Source organism: Passer domesticus, chromosome 6, assembly GCF_036417665.1.
Source record: "Passer domesticus isolate bPasDom1 chromosome 6, bPasDom1.hap1, whole genome shotgun sequence".
NCBI classification, from domain to species: Eukaryota; Metazoa; Chordata; class Aves; order Passeriformes; family Passeridae; genus Passer; species Passer domesticus.
The window spans coordinates 59007430-59032605 of record NC_087479.1 but is presented as its reverse complement, the minus strand read 5'-3'; the positions used below and the strand labels follow the sequence as shown (position 1 = coordinate 59032605).

Sequence of the window (25176 nt, the reverse complement as noted above, 5' to 3'; positions counted from 1 at the left end):
TCTGAGGCTTCCCAGCCAGAATAGGAGAAAAACCCTAGCAAAGGATTTTCATAAAATGTCATGGTGACAGGGGAGAGGAACTCCTTTCACTCACGGCATTCGGGCATCATGCATTTCTCGGCCTCGGTGGTTTCTGCCTTGCACATGGATCCATCAGCAGGAGTCATCTTGATCATCCTGTGCCTTCTCTTCATCCCCGTGCCACAGCTGGCACTGCACTCATCCCACTCACCCCACTCCGTGACAAGGCAGCTGCTGGGAGCTGTTCAAAGTGGGCAGAGAAAATTGTTCATCAGTGTCACAGCATCAGCTGAGGTGGAAGGGGTCCCCAAGGACAATGGATTCCAGCTGCTGGCCCTGCACAGGGCCATCCCCCAGAGTCACACCGTGTCCCTGTGAGTGCTGTACAAACCCTTCTCAAGCTCCATGAGGTTGGTGCTGTGACCACTTCCCTGGGGACTCTGTTTCAGTGCCCAGATTTTTCCTGATATCCAAACTAAACCTCCTGTGACACAACTTCAGGACATTCCCTTGGCTTCTGTCACTGCCATACAGAGCAGAGATCAGTGCCTGCCCCTCCCCATCCCTTCATGAGGAATTTGTACCTGCACTGAGGACTCCCCTCAGTCTCCTCTCCTCCAGGCTGAACAGACCCAGTGCCCTCAGCAGCTCCTCACACGGCTTCTCCTCTGGAACCTTTACCATCCTAGTGGCCTCCTTTGGACACTCTCTAATGGCTTCATAACTTTTCTTATATTGTAGCACCCAAACCTGCCCCCAGCACTCAAGGTGGAGCTGCCCCAGCTCAGAGCAGAGTGGGACAGTCCCCTCCCTTGCCCAGCTGGTGCTGCTGTGCCAGGACAGGGATGTCCCCAGCACAGGGATGTCCCTTCTGGCTCCAGGGCACTGCTGGCTCACATTCAGCTTCCAAGGACCCCCAGGTCCCTTTCCCTGGCACTGCTTTCCAGCATCCCATTCCCCAGTCTGTCTGTCCATCCAGGGCTGCCCCATCCCAGGTACAGAATCCAGCACCTTCCCTTGTTGAACTTCATGTTGTTGGTGATTGCACAGTTCTTTAATTTGTTGAGGTCTCTCTGCAGGGTCTTCCTGCTTTTGAGGGAGTCAGCAGCTCCTCCCAGTTTTGGATCATCTGGGAATTTGCTTTGTAACTCTTCCAATCTTGCATCCAAGTCATTTATTAAGGTATTGAAGAGCACAAGGCCTAAGATGCAGCTCTGTGGGACCCCAGTAAGACTCATATAAAAATTTTTTGGGGCAGTCCTCCTGCTATTAGCTGGATTTTATGAAGCTGAATGAAATACTTACAGCATTCCTCATTTACAATGCACTTCTCAGTCTCCTCAGTGGGGACTTTGCACATGGAGCCATCCTCAGGGAACTGCTTTACATATCTCTCCCTGGACCTCGTCCCCATCCCGCAGGAGACGCTGCAGGGGGACCACGTAATCCAGTCAGACATCATGCAGGTGGAGCCATCTGAAAGACAGAGAGTGTTCAGGTGTGGGGACTTATCACTGCAGGGTGCCCCCAGCCAGGCAATAATGTGCTCTGACTCCATAATTCAGGAGGCTGAACAATTGCTTTATTAAGCTATACTGTATTACACTAATACTATGCTAAATTACATACTAAAGAGATACTGAAGAAAAACCCATGACTGTCTGGAGACAGCTTTGACCCAATTGGCCAATCAATCCAAACAACTCTCAGCAGAGTCCAATTAACAAATCACTTTGGGTAAACAATCTCCATAACACCCTCCACACGTGTCAAAAAACCAGGAGCAGTGGATAGATATAAGAATTGTTTTCTTTGAACTTCTCCCTGCCTTTCCCAGGAAAAATCCTGGGAGAGAGTTATGCCTGCTGCTCTCTGTGAAGAGAGCTGCAGCCACAGGGACTGACAGAGCTGCTGCCCAGTTGTGTGCAGCATCCCTTCTGTGCTGCCTTTCCCACTGTCCTCTCTGCTGCATCCTTTTGGAATGCATGAAATAGAAGCCTCTCTCAGAGAGAAAAAGAAATGCAGGGTTTGAATCAGAACCTCTAGAGATGCTGAAACATATTAAGCCACACAGACATGAAACAGAAGTATAAGTTTTAGTTTTAAGTAAGTAGAAATATATCTTAAGTGCCTTAAGAGACTGTGTTAGCTAGTAAAAGGCCCTATAACCTAGTTTAAAGTTCAGTAACTTAGCTTCAGACATAACAAAAACATAGCAGAACATTGCTTGCATTTCTAGATAGAATAGATGCAACTATCCATGTAAATAGATAAAATTATGTATGTAGATTTTGGGTAAGAACTGACGCTACTTTCGCACCTTAGAATTGGTGTTTTAGAATCATGTTTTTAGCTGATTGGATGATTTATTAATAAAACCCCTGTATTGGGGTGCAAAGAGGGAAGATAAAAGGAAGGAAGAAGCAGAAAAAAGGTGGGAGCTGCTGCTGCTTCTGCTCTGGACTTTATGCCAGAAAACTTTTAGCACAGACTTTAATACTCTGAACTCCTCGCCTTCGAGACTGACGTATTCATGCAATAAACAACTTTACTACACCCAAAAACTGCTCCTGTCTCTTTGAAGACCCAAGACCCACGAAACCTCCAGAGCATCCCTCACTCCTCCTTTATACTTCTGTGCTCTTCATGCCCTGACACAGCCGGGGTGCAGAGTTCACCACAGACAGCTGCCATTCGTGTTCTTCGGCAATTTTCTCTTGGCCACAACTTGAGCCACACTACAGCAACTGACACCCTTGAGAACTTTAAAGCAGAAGCAAACTCTGCAAGGCATTCTTCTCCTCCACCTTCCATTCCTGGTTACCTTCATCACTGCAGCCTGGGCCCATGCAGGGCTGGAAGTCTTGGGTGTCTGGGCAGGGCACGCTGAGGTCCAGCTGAGCTTTGAGCATTCTCTGCCTCATCCTCTTGCCCTTCTCACAGGTAGAGGAGCTGCAGGCTGACCATGGGGACCAGTTTGAGTATATGCAAGTCTCAGGGGTGTCATCTGAAAAGTGAGGAAAGGCATTGAATGTTAAAAATGGTCTTCCATTTTCTTCCTTTTTCTTGGCTGATGATTACTTTAGATTCCAATAGAATACATGATTTCCTTCTGCATTCCATCCTCTCCATTTTAGCCCAGAAGAAAAAAAGAAATTGCCAACTTTCTTTAAAAAAAATTATTTGAACCCCAAAAGTCTTCTTTCTTTTACTACCTGTATTGTTATTGTCATCTCCTAGGTATACCTGTAATTTCTTTTCTGTACAAGGGAAAGCTTATTAGCTTTAGGTCTCTATATAGGTCTCTATATAAGAGACCAGAAGCTATTATATATATAGCTATTAGGTCTCTATATAAGAGACCAGAAGACATGAAAACCTGTTTGACACTGAGTGGAATTTTTGCTCCTAAGCTGGTTTTGTCTTAGTCACCTTATCTACAAGTGACAGCAGAGAATGGGACAAAATATAAATTATCATTAGTGCACAAACTAATTTCAAACGTACCTTCTTCTTTTTCCTCTGGTGCTAGATCTGCCACAATATCATCTATGTTATCAGGAACAATATTGCACTGCTCCCCCTGCAAAAAAAAGATGGTGAACACTGAAGAAACTCATCCATGAGGGGTTAAACCAGTGCATTGTGAGACACTGCTGTGTCTGCAGCACCTTTTTCTCTTTGAATTCCCAGATGTACATAAAGAAAATCACTAAATAAGCAGATGCAATAATTGCCAGAATTAGGAGAGCTTATGACAGTTTAAATTTTTTCTGCCATTATCTTTGCTGTGGGTAGGTTAGGGAGTGTAGATTTGGAGGGAACGCGGAGAAAGAACGGATTGTTTTTTTGGTTTACAAAGTGGATTTTTACTTGCTTGAGAATTTGACTTATATGTATTCTACCTTTCGTGCAATTCTCTCAATGACAACTCTGGCCACCAGCTTGATAGATCCTCCTTCTGGATCATAAAATGGGCTTTGAGGATGATCTAAGCTTGTAAGAGGTCTAATCTTCTCCTGAGGCACTGTCGGTTTGTTAGGAGACTGCAATCAAAAAGAAAAAAAAGTGTTATAAAAGAAACTAATAGTTAATCTGCAGAAGTTAAAACTTCTCTGAAATGCTAAACTGCAAAATTCCAGCATGAGGTGAATTCTTTACACTCATACTTACTGGTATGGGGATTTTTTTTGTTTTGTTTTTGTGGGTTTTTTTGTTTGTTTGGGGGGTTTTGTTGGTGGTGGTTTTGCTCTGCTTTGCTGTGAGAAATAGTTGAAGTTTCCTGTGTCAAACAGAAGAGCTGGCATTGAGTTGAAACATCCCCAAATTGGAGTTGGTGTAGCTGCTGATGGCACTGCTTTGGTCTGTACAAAAGGGCACCCAAAGGCTTGGTTGTGACCAAAGCCCTCTGTTTATCCAATAGGTAAATATAACAGGTGAACATAAATTAGAAATTCTTTACTTTGTTGTGACCAAGCCCTGGGAAAGATTGCCCAGAGTGGGTGCAGAGCCTCCCTTACTGGAGGTATTCAAGAGCTGCACAGAATCCTATCACCTCCTCTAGGATGACCCTGCTTAAACGGGAAGATTGGACCAAATGACCCACTGTGGTATTCACATACCCTTTGAACAGAGAGAGATATAATTCTCCCAGGATTCTTTCTGGGGAAGGCAATGAGAAAGCTCAGAGAGAGAAGAGAAAACAAACAATTCTTTATTATCTCTATTTGTTGCACTTGTTGTGTGGCACATGTGGAATGTGTTATGGAGACTGTTTACTGAGGAGTGATTTGTTAATTGGGCAGTGGTGATAGTTGTTTGGACTGATTGGCCAATTGGGTCAAAGCTGTGTCGTGACTATCCAAAAGGGGTAATGGGTTTTCCTTTAGTATGTTAGTAGTATGATATAGTATTAGTATAGAGTTATATAATATAATATAGCTTAATAAAGCATTTATTCAGCCTTCTCAATCATGGAGTCATTGCACATTATTCCCTGGCTGGGGACACCCTGCATGGATAACTTGTGTGCTTCCTTCCAGCTTTACCCGTTCTGTCCTTCTGTGGTGAAAACACCCCAGGTGGATGTCACATCATCCTGTCAGTGCCAATGCTGAGGGAACTCAAGCAAAACCACCAACAGTGAAGTGTAGTTAACATTTCTTTAAATGAATTGCATTTCATTAAAAAAAAAAAAATCCGCAGAGTAAATAGTACAAAGGCATCCCCATGGATCAAACTGCTTTCCTGCTTCACTGCTGTGAGGGGATAATTTGGATAAATTGCAGAGGGTGCCTGTACCTCGTAGGTGACGCCGCTGTCGGTGCCGGCATCCCAGGGGATCAAATCCTGCACGACTTTCTGGACCCAGCCACAGTCCTTGGTGCAGAGATCCTCGGCAGAGAGCCCCACATTCCAGTCGGGGCTGGGGCCCAGCATGGTCAGGAAGGACATCAGGTGCCGGTGGCGATCCACGGAAAACTCAGCAGAGGGAGCAGCTCTCCTGCAAATCCAGAGGAAGAGCGTGAATGCCCGAGCCAGGGGGAAATAAGCCCAGAAACCTGCAGCGTCACCCAAGGAGGTTTTCACTTCAATAGGGAAAAGATACATAATGTAGAGAATTTTGCAGAGAATTTTTAAAGTTTGATAGAAGGTTTACATAATATGTATTTGTATGCAAACCTTGAGGTAAGGAACGTTCATTTAGAAGTGTTATGGAATAGGACAGGCATTGTTGAGAGAGAAATGGAACTAGAAAAAAGTTTTAAAGGATGGTTTTGTAAATAAGATTAGGTACTTTAGAGAAATAGAATTATGAAAGATGTTGTAGGATTTATGAGAGCTAATTTTAGATTATTAGTTTTAAGGTATTTATAGTATGGTGTGGTAAAAATTGATAGGTTAAAAAACATTTATAATGTAATTAGGAAATAGTTCTTGACTGTGATAGTGTGAATTATAATATTTATATTGTCTTACCCTTCCCATAAGACTAAAAATAGAATAAAAGTTTTCAAAACACCTCTCAGTTGCCCCATCTCTGGGTCAGAAAATAAACTTAATCGGACAATATAGAAGTACAGAGCTGCATCAGTGTGCTTATGCATTAGTGGGATAATAATAATAAAAACATCTGTTAAAACACTTGCAAAAAATTAGGGCTAAAACAGCAGAGAAATGCCTTGATTGCTGGGTTACTTTTTACCCCCACCCCCAAAGCCAATGTGAGTTTCAATGCCAAAAGTTCTTGGAAGTGTAACAGTGTGTGCAGAAAAGAACTCATTAATAGAGTTTTAATGCTCCTGTGAATGAGAGATGAGTGGTCACTGCCAGCCCGGGAGGGCTCAGCCAGGATTTGGCAGATCCTGTGGGTGTGAGAACTCCTCTGCTCATCCTGCCTTTGTTGGGCACTCCCTGGGAAGGGAATCTGCTGCATCACCCTGGGCTCTGCCCTGCTGGCAGCAGCTCTCACATTCCAGTGAAAATGGCAAAAAAACCAGCCCTGGCTGGAGGCTTCTGCTCGCAGAAGAGGAGCTGGAACCCTTCATGGTGTTTTTCTTGTAAGCAACAACAAATGCAGAATTATTTAAAATATTATTTTGCTAATTCTGTTCTACGTTCTGGTCTGATGTCAACGCAAATTTTCCCCAGTTACAGGTCTTGGGTTAATAGATTCAAGTTGAGGTTTTGTTGGTTTTTTCTTTTCATTTTTATGCCAAAATAAACTGGTTCAGAGTGTCTAAAGACCACGTTTATTTTAAATGTGAGACGTTTTTACAGTCTTATTTGTCCTTCCTTTTTTAGCTAGGTAACCAATAATAATGCCCATGCATGCTTAACAGTGCACAGACACTGCTCTACTGTAGTCATAAGGAGTTTATTCTTCCTACAAATGCTTATAAAAATGTGGTATTTATTTGTGGGGGTTTTTTTTCTGGCTCAAAGCACTCTCAGTACATTAAGAAAACCAGAACCGCTAAAAGACAATGACTTTTCAGTAGCTATCATGAAGTTTCAAAAATAATATATCTAAAAGTTAGCATGTTTAGTTCCCCTTTAATAGGCAAGTTAAGAAGAATTTGGTAATGTGCAAAATGTTCTGGCCACTTCTCTTCCAGAGTCTTTAGAAGTGGTTTCTTACAGTGTAAATTATCTTACATTGAATTAAAGACTCTGAGCAGAAGAGTTGCTAAGTATTTGATGTCATTAATCCTGCCTTTCCCAGAAAGAAATGCAAATTGCTTCTTTTTTTTTTTTTATTAGAGATAGAAGTCTGATTTTAGTTTGTCTAATGCAAAGTCATAAAATAATGATGACAGTATCAACTTCCCTCAGTGAATGCAGTACCCTGATATATTTGTCAAGCACAGAGCTGTGATTAGTCTTAAAAAGCCTATTAACTGACTTCAAGTAGCTAAAGGATTTACTGCATTATAAGGGTTTCTAAGAATTCCCTACAGGAATTCTATATTTCAAACAGGGTAAGCAATACACTGTAAGCAATACATTGTATATATCAGAGAGATGTGTGTTTGTGTAGCTGATCTTTAGATGGAGAATATGTCTAACATGGACATGGAAGAACAACATATTCATCATGATATTAATTTAAATAAAAATATGTTTGTATTTAAATTATATCTGTATTTAAATTATAACTATATCAGTGTTGAAACCCAGTTAAGGAATGCTTCAGAGTGAGATTCACTCTGCGTTCAGTACTTTGGATGTGTTAAATACCAGTAAACTCGAGCCTGCCGTAATTTTCTAATTCAGAGCACTTTGCCAAAAATCACCTATCTTCTGCTCCTTTATTAGGGCAGATAGATAATGTTATGGTCATTTTACTGTTTTTTTATCCTGTAGCAAGTTAAGAAAGAAAAGTAGAAATCCATAGAGGACGAATGAAGGCTTCTCTTCCCTCTCCTCTCCTCTCCTCTCCTCTCCTCTCCTCTCCTCTCCTCTCCTCTCCTCTCCTCTCCTCTCCTCTCCTCTCCTCTCCTCTCCTCTCCTCTCCTCTCCTCTCCTCTCCTCTCCTCTCCTCTCCTCTCCTCTCCTCTCCTCTCCTCTCCTCTCCTCTCCTCTCCTCTCCTCTCCTCTCCTCTCCTCTCCCCTCCCTCTCCCTCTCCTCATTTTCCAAATGCAAATTTGACAGTTTTTTGTAAGGAGTATGGATACCAACTTGAACAACAGTTGTTTAATGTTGCCCAACATCCAAAATCCAGGGTCCTTCCTGAGCTGCTGTAATTTAGGGAAATGGACTGGTTTAAGGCACCACCCATAACTTCTACCCAGGTGTAGGGATAGGCACAGACTGGGCTCATACAAGAGAAAATTCTGGGGGCTGTTGTTAGCTTTTTAATAATCTGACATATTCAGCTCTTTCCAGTATCCAAATGAATGACAGATTTATGAAGCTGGCAGGAACCTAAATTCTTCCTGCATCCCTCAGCCACACATCTGGCTCAGATGCCCTAAGACTGCACTGTGGATCTCCATGAAGGAAACCAATGCAAAAATTTATTCAGCACACCCCAAACCCAACTTTTTTTCATTTTTGTATCATCAACACCTTGGATAAAATAGGAATTTGGATCATCCTTTTTTTCTTTCAAAATTCTAGAAGGTGTTCTTCTGCAACAAGTTGAGCATGTCTGGTAAAGCCCACAGGAAAGCCTAAAGTGTAAATAACTTGTCAGTTTTCTGCAAGAGACAAATGTGTCCCTTTTCCTTGCCCTGCACAAATAAATGCCTAAAACCAGTAGCAAATGAGAGTTGCAGAGCAAATCCTGACCATTAGGAAAGTGCCAGGTGAGAGCCCTGGGAGCCCCAGGGGGCAGGGGAGCCCTGCTTTCCCTGGCTGAAGCAGACAGTGATTTTCCACTGTGAGCAGCCTGCTGGCAATTCCTGTCACACAGCACAGAGTGAGGCAAGTCCCAGGCAGTATCCTGCATCCTAATGTTTTCCATTCCCTTTATTTCTATCCAATTTTATTTTTGTTAGCAGGATTAGGATCTCCAGCTACAGGGATGCCATATGCTGAGCAGTGTAGGAAAATGGTCTTTTTTTTTCCTCCCCATTTTTGTGTTTGTGTTTTAGACTGTGGGGTTTTGTTTTTGTTTTGTTTTGTTTGTTTTTGTTTTTTTTTTTTTAATATATTTTTTCCTCTTTTAAGGCTGAAAGAGCACAAACATGATTTTGCTTCACAAGTTTTCTCCCTAAGTGACAACCTAGTTGATATCACTGCTGGGGGTGGGGGTTAAGAAAGTCTTTGACAAACCATCAGGAAACTCAGCTTGCTGCAAGACACGTTTTTGAGTGGTGAATCAATATTGTTGTGTTTTACTGAGGTCCATGAGAAAGGGAAGAGAGCATGCAGGAAGCTGGTTGTGTAGAGTTGCTGAATAAAAATAGCAAAAAAAAATATTTGGCAGAATAAAACTTTGTGATTACTTTTGGTTTCATATTTGATTAGCAAAATAAAAGAAGCAAGTAAAAGAAGAAGCAAATGGTAGCCTAAGCATAAACTTTTTTTTTTTTTTTTGAGGTAATAAGACCATTTATAGGGTTGAGATTTTACCCCTTTTGGAATTAAATTCTAATTCAGGCAATATTATAGATTTTATGCAGGGGAAAAAAAAATCTGATATCTACCATGCACTGAATAAGTATATGGAGAGGAAGGTTGTTGGAAATAGCTTGCGCCTCTCCAGATGTTTTCACAGGTGATTATTAAGATATAATCACCCTTAACCCATTCTTAGGGGTTTATAAAACTATTCTTAAATTTATTTGAATGTACCAGGAGTGATTTCATTTGTGCCCAGGATGATGCAGTAGCCTTTTCAAAAGGAAGACAAAAGTGGAAATACAGAAACTGTTCTAAGTCTGATCAGAGGAAGAAGGGTGAAAGCCCTGTGGACCACATTGTCACTGCTTTCATCTCCTGATGATCAGAAAACAGTTTGTTTGGTTTTGTTGTTTGTTGTTTTTTTTAATTAAGAGTTTAGCTGATTACAGGACCATGAAAACAGAATATTTTCAGAAATACTAAATGAGCTTTCCATTCTACCTCCTCTATACCCTTAAAAGTCTGCAACCAACAGAGTAAATTAGATATTTAGAGGTTGTATTACTGAGAGAACCATTTATGAAGTGATGGAAATTACTATCACTGCATGGACACAAAGTTCTACGCACAGATATCAACAACTGAACGTAAACCCAGAGTTTCAGGTTTGTCCTGTCACCCCAGGACAAGGCTGCACAGAAGGAGGAGGAGAATCTTTAGTTCTGAATAAATGCAGGGCAGGTGAGCACTTTAGCTGATGAGTAATTTAAACATGTGTACATTCCAAAAGGGCTGGGGAAAGGAAAGCTACCATAACATGAGCACTGAACCAATGAAATTTGATTGACATCCATATAAAAAGTTGCAAAGCACATTAATGCTGTTGGTTTCTCTGAGCAGAGAAAACAGAGGGGGTGAGAGGAGTTTGGCTATTTTATTTCCTAGGGAAAGAATGAAAAAAGACAGAAAACTTCTTATACATCTAGCATACAAAACCCCCTGCATAACAACCTCTTACCTTGCTGAGTGTCAGCTTTTAAACTGAGAATGTTGCTGTAACCAGTTAAAAGGGGTGGATATGGTATTGCATTTGAACTAGGGGATTATATTATTACCACTGCCATTTAAACCATGCATCAGAGCAAATGCTGCTCTAAAATATCAATTATCTGTTTTTAGGAAGCATTACAAAAGGAAAGGACTTTGTGCACACATTTCAGGCATTTTCATATTGTCCTATAAGCCTGCCTGGATTGCTACTGTAGATAATAATGATATATTTATTCTTTAATACATCAGCTATTTGATTTAATATCTTCATTCATCGATGGGCATACCTTGGTTATGTGATTAACAAATGTGAGCAGGTTTTCTACACTGCAAGAAAACCTCAGGTACCTCAAGTTAGGACTGCAGCTTCTGAAACTGCAGGTTTTTGGTTTATTCTTTGCAGTTTGTCACAAACAAAGTGTGTTATGGTGCTGGCAATATTTACTCCTGCTTAGAAGAGCTTTGTGTCACTTTGATTATTTACCATGCATTTACAATCAAACCATGTTTCAGGAGTCTCTGGATGGATTCAAGAAATTTCTCTTTGTATCCCAGGAGCTTTGGGGCTACAAATTGTCTGCCTGGAGTAATTACAGCTGTGTTTACACAGGAAATCCCAGGGGTGCTGTAAGAGCCCTGTGTATCTGTGTGTCTGTCTCCTTCCTCACCTGGCTGCTCTGCAGATCCTGCTTGGGCTGAGAAGCAGCAGAGGCAGAGCAGCTCTTCAGCCTGGCCTGAAATCATCCCAGCCTGAGATCTGGTCCTCTCCACCCTCCTTAACAGTAGCAGATAAACAGCTCAGACCTGTTTATGATCTGGTTAGCAATGAACTCTGATTTGCTACCAGCTTAACTCATTCTGAGTGTTAGATTACAGCAAATATCTCCTTTTAACAAAAGATACCCTTCCAATCAATAGCATTGATGGTGTCTTTAACAAACGGCACCATCAATGTTATCGACTGGAATACCTAAAAAAATGTGGATACTCCTTCAAAATCCTTTAAAGAATTTTAAAGTAATACTGTTCTACTTCCCAAAATCATTTGATTTGCAAATATCCTAAGATGAGAATTGCATTTTGCACTTCTCCAGTCCCAGTGTAACCCCTGGAGGTGCCCAGCACCTTGATTTATAAATGCACATTCCAGCTCATCCAGCATCCCTCTCCATCCAACATGCACATCCCTTTTGATGTCTGGAGATGGGAACTAGAGAAAATATTTAATTACCATTTCATAAATACCAAAATGCAAAGGGGTAATGATTAGCAGGTTGAAATTTTGCAAACAGAGTTGTGCTCACTAGAAATTGAAGTGGCAAATCATCCCAGTTACTCAGTGAGTATTTACACAGGAATGAGGAGGCAGGATCAGTGAGTACACGAGTAATTGCATGGAAATGATGCTGACGTGATTACTCACCATATTATAAAGGGAAATTATTTGGCTCAAGGAAGACAGCAGATGGTTGGGAAATAATCATAAAACTGTAACTACCAATGGGAGGAACATGTAGAGAAAGAAAAAATGCGAGGGATGTTTGCAGAATGGGATGAGGAAGTTTGATTTAACTGGATGGCTTTTAATTTCCATGAACAATGAGTATAAGGTTCTTGCAGGGATTGTTCTTAGTTAATTCTTTTCTATGTTTTAACACTCAAATTTTTCCTTGCCTAGTGACATTTGAATTTTAAGTAGAAAGCAAATGCTGACAGAAAATGGAGCTGCCATATGTGCTTGCTCTGACAAAAAAAAGATTGATACAATTTTTTTTTTCTTTTCCAACAAACACATATGTTTTTACCTAGAACTCTTTTCCTTGAGATTGGATTATGAATTTCTTAACGTGGGTGTGTCAGACCATCTGTCAGACAACGAAGTTTCCCTAGGTCTCAGTTATACCCTTAAGTAATGACACTTAATGACAATTTTTTTTATACATGTGATGAAGTTTTCGGATTTTTTAGTCAACAAATGTATATACAACAAAGTTGTATAAATGTATAGAAGTTATATAAATGCATATAACTCTAAATGGCACTCAGCTGACATGGATTCAGGTAACAGGGTACTTCACAATAGCATGGGAATGGATGCCAGGAGAGGCAGAAATTTGTTGCCTTCAGCTGCTAAAACACAACTCAGCAGTGTTTTGTCCTGATGTCTGGGAAAAAATAAGAGACTGAGTTATTTTCTCATTTAAATGGAGCTTTGTAGAGAGCATTAAAATAGAGCAGCTAAGTTCCTAAAGTAACAATAAAATGGAAACTCATATGATTAAAGATTTATATTATCCAAACATATACATGCCCTTTGAGCCCAATCTCACCCTGCCTCAATTAAAAATGCCTGTTATTCTAGATGGATTTTTGAAATATGTATTATTGCTGAGATACATCTTCTGAGATTTTTGGGTTTGGTGTGACAAATATATCTACTTTCTAGAAAAAAAAATAGAATTTATATTTAAAGAAACCCTAAATACAATTTAGTTTTTCAAAATGAAAGAAAGAAATTTTCCATTTAGGTCCAATTCTTACATGAAGGCTTCCATTTTGAAGTCAAAGCCTTTTAACAAAAGTGCTTTGATTAGGTTTGCTGATAGATAATCTGTTCATTCAACTAAAACCTCTCCTGCATCTAGTTGTCAGGAGCTCAGGGGAACAACCAAACCTTCCAAAGTCAGACAGGTGGGGATCACCTGAGGGTTTGGTGTTTGTAGGACAGGACACCAACAGTGTGAAGGAATAAGATGCAGCAGGAAGGAAGGATGCAGCACAGGAAATTTTCTGACATAAAATAAATTTTTACCATTAGCCAAATGCAGAGCTGGAGCACTCGAACTATTTCACAGCTCCAGAGAAATTTATTTATTTTTCTTCATGTTATCAAAAGTCACAGCTGACTTTCAGCTGTATTTTGTTTTTTTTTTATATTGGATTTTCTTTTCTGCATTGCTGTTTCTGATTAGATTGGAGGTTAGGATTCTATTTTTGACAATATTAAACTTCACTGGATGAATCCCAGTTATCTATAAAATCATAAAAGGAGAAACTAGCTGAGCCAGACACATCATTGTGTTGCCATAGAAACAAGAGACTCTGTCTGGCCTCCTCATTCGTGTCGTTTTGTACACAAAGCCTCCAAACTTTGAAAATGTTTCCTGGTACCATACTGTCATTTTGGAGAAGGGAACCCTATTTCCAGCAGGATTGGCAGATATTGGCTCTGACCCCATTTTAGGGTAGGCAGCACAATGTGACAGTGGGGGATGACCAGGGAGATAAGGATCCCTGGGGGGAAAAAAGACCCTCCAGAGATTTACAGAAATAAAATGTAAAAACACAGGCTGTAGTGGCACCACTGAAACAAAATGTTGCCTTGCAAGAATAAAAAATAGCTGCTTTGTAGGACAAATATCTGGGGGAAAGCAGCAGAAATCATTGCAGGCCCTCATATTAAAATCATGGGATGCATATCATGAAACAACTAAAGTTAATATGACTTTCAATGCTCCAAATGTACATCCACATTCATTAAAAGTTACTTTAGAAAGATCAGAGCTACCAGAAAATCATATTTTCTTTTTTTTTTTGATATTTCTTTTTGTGGGAGTGGGTACCATAGAATGACTAGAAAGTTCTGGGAGTATTACTTGTTGCTTCCAGAGCTTATGTCTAACTAGATCTATTGAAAATCCAAAGCCAGAAACATTAATTTTTAAAGACTGCACTCCTGTTCCCTTCTGAGGAGTTGACTATGAAACCTGAGTTTTTAAAAGACAAAGCATTTTCAGCACTGCAGAACATTTTTGCTACACAGATATGACAAAAGTTCTCATCCAAAAATTGAGTAGATAAATCTGAACTAGACTTAGCTGAAGTGCTTTCTTTTTCTTTTATACAGAATGCATTTTTCCTCTGATAAACAGCTTCTTTATGCCTTTGTTATATTTTCTGAAAATGTTTTTACTTTAAAGAAGTTAGTTCCTAAGGAAATCAGCTTGAATTTAACAATTTTTTTAGTTTAAGGGCTTCAAGATTTATTTTTTTTTAAACTTGTAATTGATGTAAGGAACACATCATTATTGTGATAAAGAATGATGTTTTCACATCTACATCTGTTTGTGTATTACATAAATTCAGGTCCTGATTATGTCTTGCAAGAGTAATTCTGCCAGCTGTGATAAAGGGTTCAAATGCCAATTCACGTGTGCTGCTTTCCTCCACTTCTTCCTGCAGTTTCACCAAAGTAGCTCACTTTAAACTATTAGAAATTGTTTTTCATTCCTGAAAGCTTCAATCCAAAAATGTCTCCCACACCAGCCTGAGCTCTGCATTCTGATTTAGTTCTCCCTGCAATTCTTTGAATTTCGCTGAATTTGTGTCCATCCATTTATGGCATCTCAGATAAAGTCAGTTTCTGAAGGAATAATGAGCTAGCAGATGTTACTAAGCAATCACAGGAACACTGAGATTTCTGTGCATTCACTAAGCTTGGTCAGATTTGGAGGAGTTTTTCAACTCATTTATTGTCAAGTCATTTTTCCAAAGGATGGCAACGCAAAACCTCAATCAATAAACAGCTATTAGAACATTCTAAACACAAGCAAAACATTCTTTTTCCTCCAGCTTGGCATGAAAATTTCAATCTGCATAGTTAGCATGCAGGGGTTTAAGTTTAGACAAGACATACCTCACACAAAATCTTTTTATAATATTCCCAGGGTGCCCGTTGAAGGGAAAATATGGCCCATACAATACAAAATTACAACTTTTATTCTTATAACAGCGTAGCTGGAGTAGGAGAGAGCCACTTAGGGAATTTCAAAAATACTTTCAAGCATCTCAAAATCTAAATCAACTCATCTGTCAAGAGAAGAGCACATCATAACTCTTCAGGAAAAAGAAAAGGTATTTTCTTTTAGGATAACATAAATCCAATGAGGTGTCAAATATAACCACATTTCACTCATTACAATGGCGAGCCTCTGAGAATGAATTTGCAGCTCAGACAATTCATCAGCCTATTCCTGGTTTCAATTCTTCATGCCTTAGCTGGCAGCAGTTTTATTTCCTTTTATTTTTCGTTGTTCATGATGGCTTGCTATCAACGAGATGGGCTTGTGCAAATGTCATTATTTCTCTGCTGGAAGTTTTGCTTCCCTGGATGCAGCTGCTGTTGATGGGAAAGATGTTATTGTGAATTCAGAGCAGCTCAGGCACACTGATGATTGGCAACGATTGGTCTGGGGTTTTTGGCTGGCTTTCCAGCCACGTGCCAAGTGTGGCCAGAGACCTTTTGTGCTCCAAGCTATTAACTGCAATTAAGAGCATGAGATATTTTTGCCCCCAGGAATGCCTCAAAGTTCATCAAAGTTTGCTTCAGGCAATAGCTGGGTAGTACCTTAGCACTGTACTATATTTTAGTTTTAAATCAGTTATTCTTTTTGAGCTGTTCATGCTGTCCACTTTACTCTAGGGAGTGATGCTGCTTACTTCATAACAAGAGTTAACACTCTTTTTTTAATTAAAAAAACCTTAAAGGTAATTCAACCACAGGCACGAATAAGGCATCCTGTGGCTTAAATGCACCTATGGAAAGATATAAAAACTTGGAAGGGAAGAAAATGCACCAGTTTTATAATTTTAAAAGCACAGAGGAAGTGGAAACCAGATTAGTGCAGTGTTCACTTAGGAGAAAATGTCTAAAAAGTAGCATGAAAAAAGAAAGCATTAAAGGAATATCAGAAGGAGCAATAAATAATAATAATAATAAATAATACTTTTCCTTATTTTTGTATAACCCTCTGTTGAGTCTTAGTCTGACAAGAAAAATTTATCCACGTGTGATTTATTTTTCAACTCATTAGGTGGAACAATGTTTACCATCAATTTGTATAACCAAATATTAATGACATCCAGTGCAGAGATGATTAAAGGACCATGATATGAGCTTTTCTCAACCCTTTGGAGACAACAACAAATATAATTATTTAGACAATTTAGACAATGCCCGCTACAGCTGGTTAATTGCAGTTCATCTGTATTTTGCCTTTCTGAATGCCATTTAAACCCAAACACAAGTGTGTATGCTCAAATGTGGGGTTTTGTTGATTTTTTTAATCTCAGTTGAGTAGTCTGAAGACCTGATTAATTGGGCAACTGAATAATTTACTCATTGCTATTGTACATTTTTATAAATTACATTCTGATACCAATATCAGCTTTATTTATGAGCAGATATTTATTTTTTGCATGGCAAGCCAAGAAGTAATTTCATCACTCCTAATGGGACAGCACAAGGGTTAAATCAACTGAAAACAAGCAACCAACCTCAGAATTTATTCTCCTAATGCAAAACTAAACTTTTGTGACTTCATGTTATTTTAGAGTAAATAAAGGCCCAATTTCAAATATTTTAAGCAGATGGGTGGAACTGGTAGAAATTTTCCAATGAATTTTAGTTTGCAAGCCCTGGGGAATCTGGTGTGGTGCTTGTGAATAGTTCTATCAACCCTCAATAAGATGTTCTAGGAAAACAAATTGCCAGAATTAACTAACAGGCATTGCCAGGTCTCCAGTCTGCAGGGCTCTGGGTATTTCATTATTTTTCATCTAAAACCTCTGTTATCAAAGCTGAAAGATGCATTGATTGGAATCTTCCCCTCTCAATGCTGATTAAAATTTAGTAGAGACCAGCACTGAGCCCTGCCCCTGGGATTCTGAGGCAGGCACAGGAAACATCTGGCTCCAGGGGAAAACAGAGGGAGGATTTTTATTTGATTTTGTGTGTCCACACCGAGGCAGGGAATGGGACAGGAGCATCCCTGGGTGGGTTCAGGTCCTGCTGACACAACCAAATGGAATGTGTGGATCCCCTAAAAACCCAAAAAAACCCACTACTGTGGGATTAAGCCCTTTTCTGACCCAGAGATGGGGCAACTGAGAGGCATTAAAAACCTTTTATTCCATTTTCAGTCTCACGTGAAGGGTGAGACAATACAGATGTTATAATTCACACCATTACAGATGTTATAATTCATCACAATGAGAAGCCAACTGATTTTGGGTTATGGTAGAAGGTGAGGGAGGTTTTGGGGAATTAGTTTGGGAGTTGGGGAGTGGAGTGGATGTAGTTGACAAAGTGGAGGATTTAGTAAAATGTTTGGAGGTATTATTTATTTTGTGATATATTTGGAGTAATTTGGCAGTTGTGTGACCTTTGTTTATAGTAAAAGCTCTGAACTAACACCTTTTGGCCCTACAAAAAGTGCAGCATTCCCTGCAGAGAGTGAAAGCAGCTCAGTGGGAAGGCTATTTAAGGTAATTTTCAGCACTATCTGACATGCCTTAAAAAATGTAACTGGCATAAACTCCTTAATTATTTGAACCTGGGCATTTATAATAAATAACTGCAGTGGACTGTCTCAAAATTAAAACATGATACAAGGGAATAAGCAGCTTGCTTTTACCAAAATCTGAGGCAACAATTAAACAGGGAGATAGAGAAAACTTTCTTTCCTCCAGTAAAATCACTGATCAAGGTCACAAATCGCCTCTGTACATCTGTTTCTTTTCCCTCCAACAGTGTCCAAATTAATCTCTCCAAAACAAATCACTCCCAATGTAGGTAAAGCAACAAGGTACTGATTTTTATTTCAGCTTAGAAATATTTTTTTTTAATATAGGTCTTATTAAAAGAAAAATGCCAGTTTTTGTTGTGATTCATATGCAAGTATTTTATCCACATATGCAGCTTAGAGATAAATAGATAATTCACATGAATGAACTGGAAATTAATTTCTCTAATTCTGCAGACAGACAGATATACAGATCAATTACCTAATCCTGAAAAATAAGACTAATTCTATCAGATTTTCCAAAAAATCTTATAAAGATTCCTCAAATCACATACTTTTTAGGACAGCACAAAAAGAAATGTCTAATTGAAACTTTGATTCAAAGAACTACTCCATTATTTTTAATTTCATGTAAATGCTGTAATTTTCTACTGTTTTCAGTGGAGAAAAATGAAGCAAGTAATAGAAAATCAATTTCAACTAGATGTAAGTAAATTACAATTTACTTTAAAACTGCATCTTTGGTTGAACAGCAACTTTGTGGTTTTTAAGTTGAATTCAGTAAATAACAGTCAAAAGAAGGAGACAAATCTCAGTATTTTCTTTACAAATTTACCTAATTCATGCACTCTGTTTTAAGTACTACAAAGGAGTTTAGAAGAAAAAAGAAGGTGGAAATAGAGCAAGACATTTCTGTTCTCCAGGAACAGAACATGGGGTTTTTGTTTTAATTTTTATGCATATGGTAATGTTACTAATAGCTGTTTTAGTATGCAAACAGCTCATGAATTGAATTAGGAGTTTACAGGAAAATAAATGGAGCTTTTAAATAAAGAAGAATAAGATGAGGAGAAGGAGTTATTTCATTTCATTTCAGAAGACAGTAAGGAATTGCAGCTCTGACCTAGGATATTGTCTATCTAACAACATCTCACAACATCTCATCATTCAGTGATCTCAGTGTGGAGGCTCTTTTAGGGAAAAAAGTTATGGGCACATAACCAGCACAGGACCAGCACCAAATTACAGTGAAGTAATAAAAAAAAATCCAGCAAAAGTTAAAAGTTTCAATGAAAAAATAAAAGTAAAAAATAAAAGTAAAAAATAAAAAATATTTTAAAAGTTTTAAAATAAAAAGGTGAGAATAAATAAGTAAATAATTTTAAAATTATTTATTTAAAAATAAAAGTAAAGAAAAAAGCAAACCAACACAGAAATCCCAAATATACACATCTGTGGCTTGGCTTCCAGTTGCCAAATGCTGTAATGGAAATTTATTGATCAGAGCAAATCCAGCGCAGGATCAAAACCTACGCCAAATATTTTTTTGTCAAATGGTGACAGAAAAATTCTGGAAGATTGAAAGAGCTTTTATTCAAGAATAAAGGAAGGAAAATGCAGCTGAGTATGTCAGCATTTTTCCCTCTACCTCGTATGATCTGTCAACTCAAACTTATTTTTGATCAGAGCAGTTTTTCTTTTTTCCATCAACTTTCTATAGATTACTCTTTGATTTCTGGAACAGTTCAAGTCACATTGCCTATAAAAAGGCCAAGAACCCATAGTTAGGAATATGCTGTTCCATTTCCTGATATCCTCCATGCCAGCCAGGAAAAACAGCCCCTACACAGTCAGAGAAAAGACACCAGAGCTATGCAAAACTTGAAATGGAAAGTGGTGGATGGGATCATTTTAGGAGATGATGAGGTAACCGTACCACCTTATAAATATAGAAATACTTAAATATAAAAATATATAAATATATATTATATATAAATATATAAATACATAAATATATAAATAATATATCAACACTTTCATATTTTTTAATTTTAAAAGACTAGGCCTCCTTTTCTGCTAGGCTCCACAAGTGCTTACTGGAGAGATCTCCGGTAGTTTTGAAATAAATGGAAAAGGAAATTTTCCTCCTTAAATGGGTGAGGAAAAGAGTCAGAAATGGGCACAGCCCTGAGGCTCTGGGAAACCACGGGACCATGACTGCTCACACGAACAGCAGGGAGAGGGGAAATGGAAACAGGAGGGAAAAAAAGGAAGGAGAGTTTTCTAAACTTCAGATGGTTCGGAATGTAAGTAAGGAAAAACGCATTTCACTTCAAGGTCCATTGGTTGTAACTAAGAATGGACTGAGGCAATAAAAAGGTTGGAGAGAAAAAGAGGTTTTGTATCAAAGAAAAAAAATAGAAAATAAAGTGAAAGAAAAGTAAGAAAATTCTTGTGTACACTTCCTAACTGCTAAACTCTTTATATGTCAGGTACTCTCACCATGCTGTTTACCAAGATAAAATACCTTGAATTTTTGCATTGAAATATATTCTCTATAGGTTGACCTACTAAACTTTAAATTTACATACTGGAGAATAATTTCCATCCTGTATGGGATCCATGTTTGTATTTGTCAGTGGTAGGCTGTACATGGAATTTCAGATTCCACAGTGTTGCACAGGGCTACGTGCTCCCCTGGTTTACAGGGAATACAAAAGAGTGATTAGATCCAAGAATTCCAATTCAAATACTTCTCCTTTTGTGACTGAGTGGTGATGTTCGGATTTGAAATTAAAGGAATAAAGGAATAACAAGTACAGCGAAAAAAAAATAACAAAAAAAATTAATAAAAAAAAAAAAAAACAAAAACACACACAAAAAAAAAAAAAAAAAAAAAAAACAAAAAAACAAAAAAAACCCAAACCAACCAAACCATAAAACAAAAAAAAAGAGATGACATATATTTGGGAAAGGGAATTTGAGGCAAAATTAAAAAAGATACTTGCTTCTGGTGAATTTGATGCACATTAACTTTAAAAGTCCTGCCTCCTTTATCCCACATTTTTCTGTCATGGCTTGTTTATTTCACAGGTGCCAGATATGCAGATTTGGATACCAGTGGCACTATCTGGTTTTGATGTATTTTATCCTCCGTACTGCCAAAGGCCAATGATTTGCAGCTGGGTATGAAAATAACATTTTGACTCTGCCTGAAACACGGCCGTGAGGAAGGGGAGCAATGGGCTGTGCACTTGTTTATACAAGAAAGATAAGAAAAATTACTTTGATTTGACAGCGTGCTGGAGACTGATACCAGAGCGCTCAAGGAAGTATTTTAAAGTCAGAATTTCAGACACATGACTTGGTGATTCAGATATAAGCAACAGCAAAAATGTTTTATTACTCGGTCTGGCACTCATCCTTCTCATGCCACCAGTGATGCTCTTTCAGCCAGGTAACCATAAAACCATATTCACAAATATCACCCAAAGCTGTCTCCTATATGGAAAAACCCAGGAGAGTTTTCTGCACGCTGGTGCCCTGAATGAGGAAACTGAAGTGAGGATAATGAAGAGGAGTGATAGGAAGAAAAATAAAAATGGAAAACAGCGACAAAGAGCAGGCACATTGAGGAGAGGATCCACAAAAAACAGACAGTGAAGTTTGGCAGGAAGTTTTTCCCACATTTTATCACACTGGGAGATGACATGGAACCATGAGGTAAACTTTGAAGTGAGCGCAGGCTGAATTTTACAACTTTTGACATTACAGACCTCCATAAAAAATACAATTATGCATTTTATAATTGCTGTGCAGCACATTCAGGAGGGTTTTTACAATGTGCTTACCATGGTACATTATAATGCCACGTTGGCACTACAATCACACCCTGTTGTCCATTACATACATAACCAAGGACTATGCAAAAAATAAAATATTCATGACTTTTAGTCGAGTCTTGATTAGCAAGATGGTTGTACTGCGTATAATAATAGAAAAATGTTTATCCTGAGGAGTCATTATCCAATGCACAGCTCTAATCTAAATTCCAAGAAGGACAAGCCACTGTAGAAAATGTGAAGTTAACCACAGTTAAAGGATATTGCAAATGTTGTCTTCTTGTGAAGCTTAGATCATATTTTTAAGCGGAATCAAAAAGCAGGACACCATGTCAAAACATGGTAAAAAATATTGTTTAAAAAGCCAAAAATCAAACACTACCTGTGAAGTGAAGGGTTAGGGGAACCCCTGCAGAGCATTTGAAAGCAAAAATATCAAGATTTATTCTTTTTGATGTACTGAAAGCTGAGAACTACCATAGAGAAAAGGTAAGAATTGACTGGAAAAAACATGTGGAGGATGTTGCAAAAACACTCGCAGGCATCTCTGAAAGAATGTGCCTTAGAAAGCTCCTTAAGTTGTTCACACTCAGATTTTCATGAAGTTTCTTGGGGCTGTATAAAATTAGGAATAATGATTAGAGCAACACACTTTAAATAGCCTTAATTTTTGTGATGTAATATATTCGAGTTGATGTATTGAGACTTTGGAGCTGGAGATCCCCTCTCCATCTTTCTGTGAACAAAATACAGACCTGGTCTATGCCAAAGCCTGCCAGGCAGCCACAGCAGCCAGTTCCAGGTGGAATTGTTCACTTTGGTAACAGAAACATCAGACAGAGGCGTTGCTTTAGGACCAAAGTTGGAGTGAAAAAATAAATGGCTTTTTTGAGATCGAGAACGCGCCAGAGCAGAACAATAGAAAAGTTTCCATTTTAAAGTTTCCATTTTTAAATTTCAATTTTAAAGTCTTAATTTGGAGGGAATGGAAAGAAGGCAGCAAGGCAAAAAGTGCTATCCAGAGCTGCTCCATGGCAAACACTACCAAATCCACATCCTGGACTTCCAGGATAAGACCATAATTCAGGAATGCCATTGCTGGGACCTCTTGCATTACACAGTCCAAAAAAGCCTAACCTGCAGCTCCTGTGCAGAGCTTCCAGTCCTGTCTCACAAATATATTCCAGTGATGGAAAACCCATCTTATGCTCAGGTAAGCTGCTTTAGTCACAGTGGTCAAGTCTTTTTCCACAGCATTTCCTTGTCAGGAATTTCCTTATCTTCCGTGCTAGGAGGGATTTCATACTTTGATACTTTGGTGTTGGCTTTCTTTCTTTCATTTGTTTGTCGGGTTGTGGTTTTTTTCTAGATTAAAGGGGGATCAGCTATCAGAAATCTTTTCACTATTTAAGCTGAGTTCACCTCCTAACCTGTTTTTCTTTTTTTTGTTTTTTCTTTTTTTTTGCAGAGGGGAAAGGATAAAGTGAATAGCTTAAGTCCTAAGCTGCTTAAGAGTTTCTAAGCCCCTTTAGGGATGTATTCTGAAAACTGAACTCTTTTGCAGGTTTGTTTTTGTTGGGTTTTTTTGTTTGTTTGTTTGTTTTTAACTAACCTTCAAGTTTTCACATACTTTCTGAAATACAGGTGACAAAATCAGACACAGTGCTTCACTAACTGCTCCCAGGAAATACAAAACAGGACTATTTTTGTGTACAGTCTTGCAGTAAACTAATTGCCCTGTTCCTCCAAGTATGTAATTGCCTGTCAGCTCAGATCCCTTTTACTGTGTCCACATCTTCAGTCACTTCTTGTAGGTCTCACTCCTTTGGGCTTGGATAATGAGCATGAACTTTGGGCCAAGTGTAGATAAATTATCCAGGAACCACCAGCACCTGCCCTGAAGGGCCACCAGGAAACTCCAGAGCATCCTGAAAGAGGAATTCTCTCCTCTTTTCTGCTGAGTGCTGGAGAGCCCAGAGCCAGGATCCTGGGAAGGAGATTCCTGCCTCACTTGCCATGGTTCTGTTACAGCACCAGCAGGATCAGGAGGCCATCACAGGGTGTTTCACACAGGCATTTTGAAAAATTAGTCCTTTGGGAGTTTTTTGTTGGTGCTTGGTACAAAGCAAGGACAGAAAAATTGCTCTTAATACATGACAGATCTACAGATAAAAACTGGAGGCTGCTGCTCTGGGCAACCCAGCACACCCTGGGAGCATGTGTGATGTGTTATTTATTATCCTGATGCATGCAAGGATGTATGGAAGGATGGAAAGGCTCTGTGGTGGATGCTCTGCCATCATGGAATGTTTTAGATTGGTAATTTGAATAAGAGTTTTCTGTTGGTGCATCAGGGTTTAATGCTGTAACAGTGCATTGCACACAGTGTGAGACAGGACACCAGAAAATGCTGCTGCTACATGCAGAACAGTTATAAGATATTAGAGAAAACTTTGGATAAACATCACTGTTTATGTGTGGGAGGCACAAACTCCATGGGATTGTCCTGCTGCCACAGCTAGCCAACCAAAGCATGTGAAAAATGGAGAGATGCTAAAGAGGAAAGAAAGAAGCAGCTGTGGGGGAAGAAACCCAACAAAACAAAACAACAAACTAATCAAACACACAACACCACTAAAAAAAAAAAAAAAGGTTAAAAACCTCATCAAACTCATATATCAACAAATTTTAGGTAATTTCTTTACTCAACACAAAGCTCTTGAGACAGACAATTCCCTACTTACTTACACATTCAGAGGTTGCCAGGCTGGCCACTGTGCCTTGGCCTTGATGACTGTTAGAACCTCATCACTCTGTGAAAAGAGACAAAGGATATTTTTACACTGAGAGCAATACGTTTTACAGCAAAAAAAAGTGCAGGGCATGAGATCAAACTGTGACTAAGAGCTTTAAACACCAGCAGCAGTGGTTTGGCATCATCAGCTGAGGGAAAGCTTCCTCCAGGAATTCCCAAGCTTGATACAAAGCAAGGACAGAAAAATTGCTCTCAATACATGACAGATATACAGATAAAAACTGGAGGCTGCAGCTCTGGGCAGCCTCAACACCCTGTGAGCATATGTGGTGAGTTATTTATTATCCTGGTGTGTGGAAGGATGTGTGGAAGGATGGAAAGCTTCCATGGTGGATGCACTACACTTTGGAGAGCTCTTTGCTCTCTGTTCATGCTTGTGAAAATCACAGGGTGAAACACAGCAGCCATCTCTGGAAGCCCACAAAGCACTGCACAAAGATTATTTCCTAATAAGTCTGCTGTAATCCTTGCATCAGCACTTTTAAACTTTATATTGCTACAAAAAACTCCAGA

At 39.0% G+C, this 25176-nt stretch overlaps 1 protein-coding gene across 2 annotated transcripts in view; it reads right to left on the bottom strand.

Annotated features, from left to right (window-relative positions):
• SPON1 (spondin 1) overlaps nt 1-25176 on the bottom strand; it is a 183704-nt gene that overhangs the window by 7704 nt on the left and 150824 nt on the right. For both annotated transcript variants that reach the window (XM_064426094.1, XM_064426095.1), the window contains exons 7-13: nt 24597-24661; nt 5323-5524; nt 3927-4067; nt 3529-3604; nt 2846-3028; nt 1327-1497; nt 95-262 (exon numbers count right to left, since the gene is read on the bottom strand). In XM_064426094.1, coding sequence (XP_064282164.1) covers nt 95-262; nt 1327-1497; nt 2846-3028; nt 3529-3604; nt 3927-4067; nt 5323-5524; nt 24597-24661 — 1006 coding nt within the window. The remainder of the gene's footprint in view (nt 1-94; nt 263-1326; nt 1498-2845; nt 3029-3528; nt 3605-3926; nt 4068-5322; nt 5525-24596; nt 24662-25176) is intronic.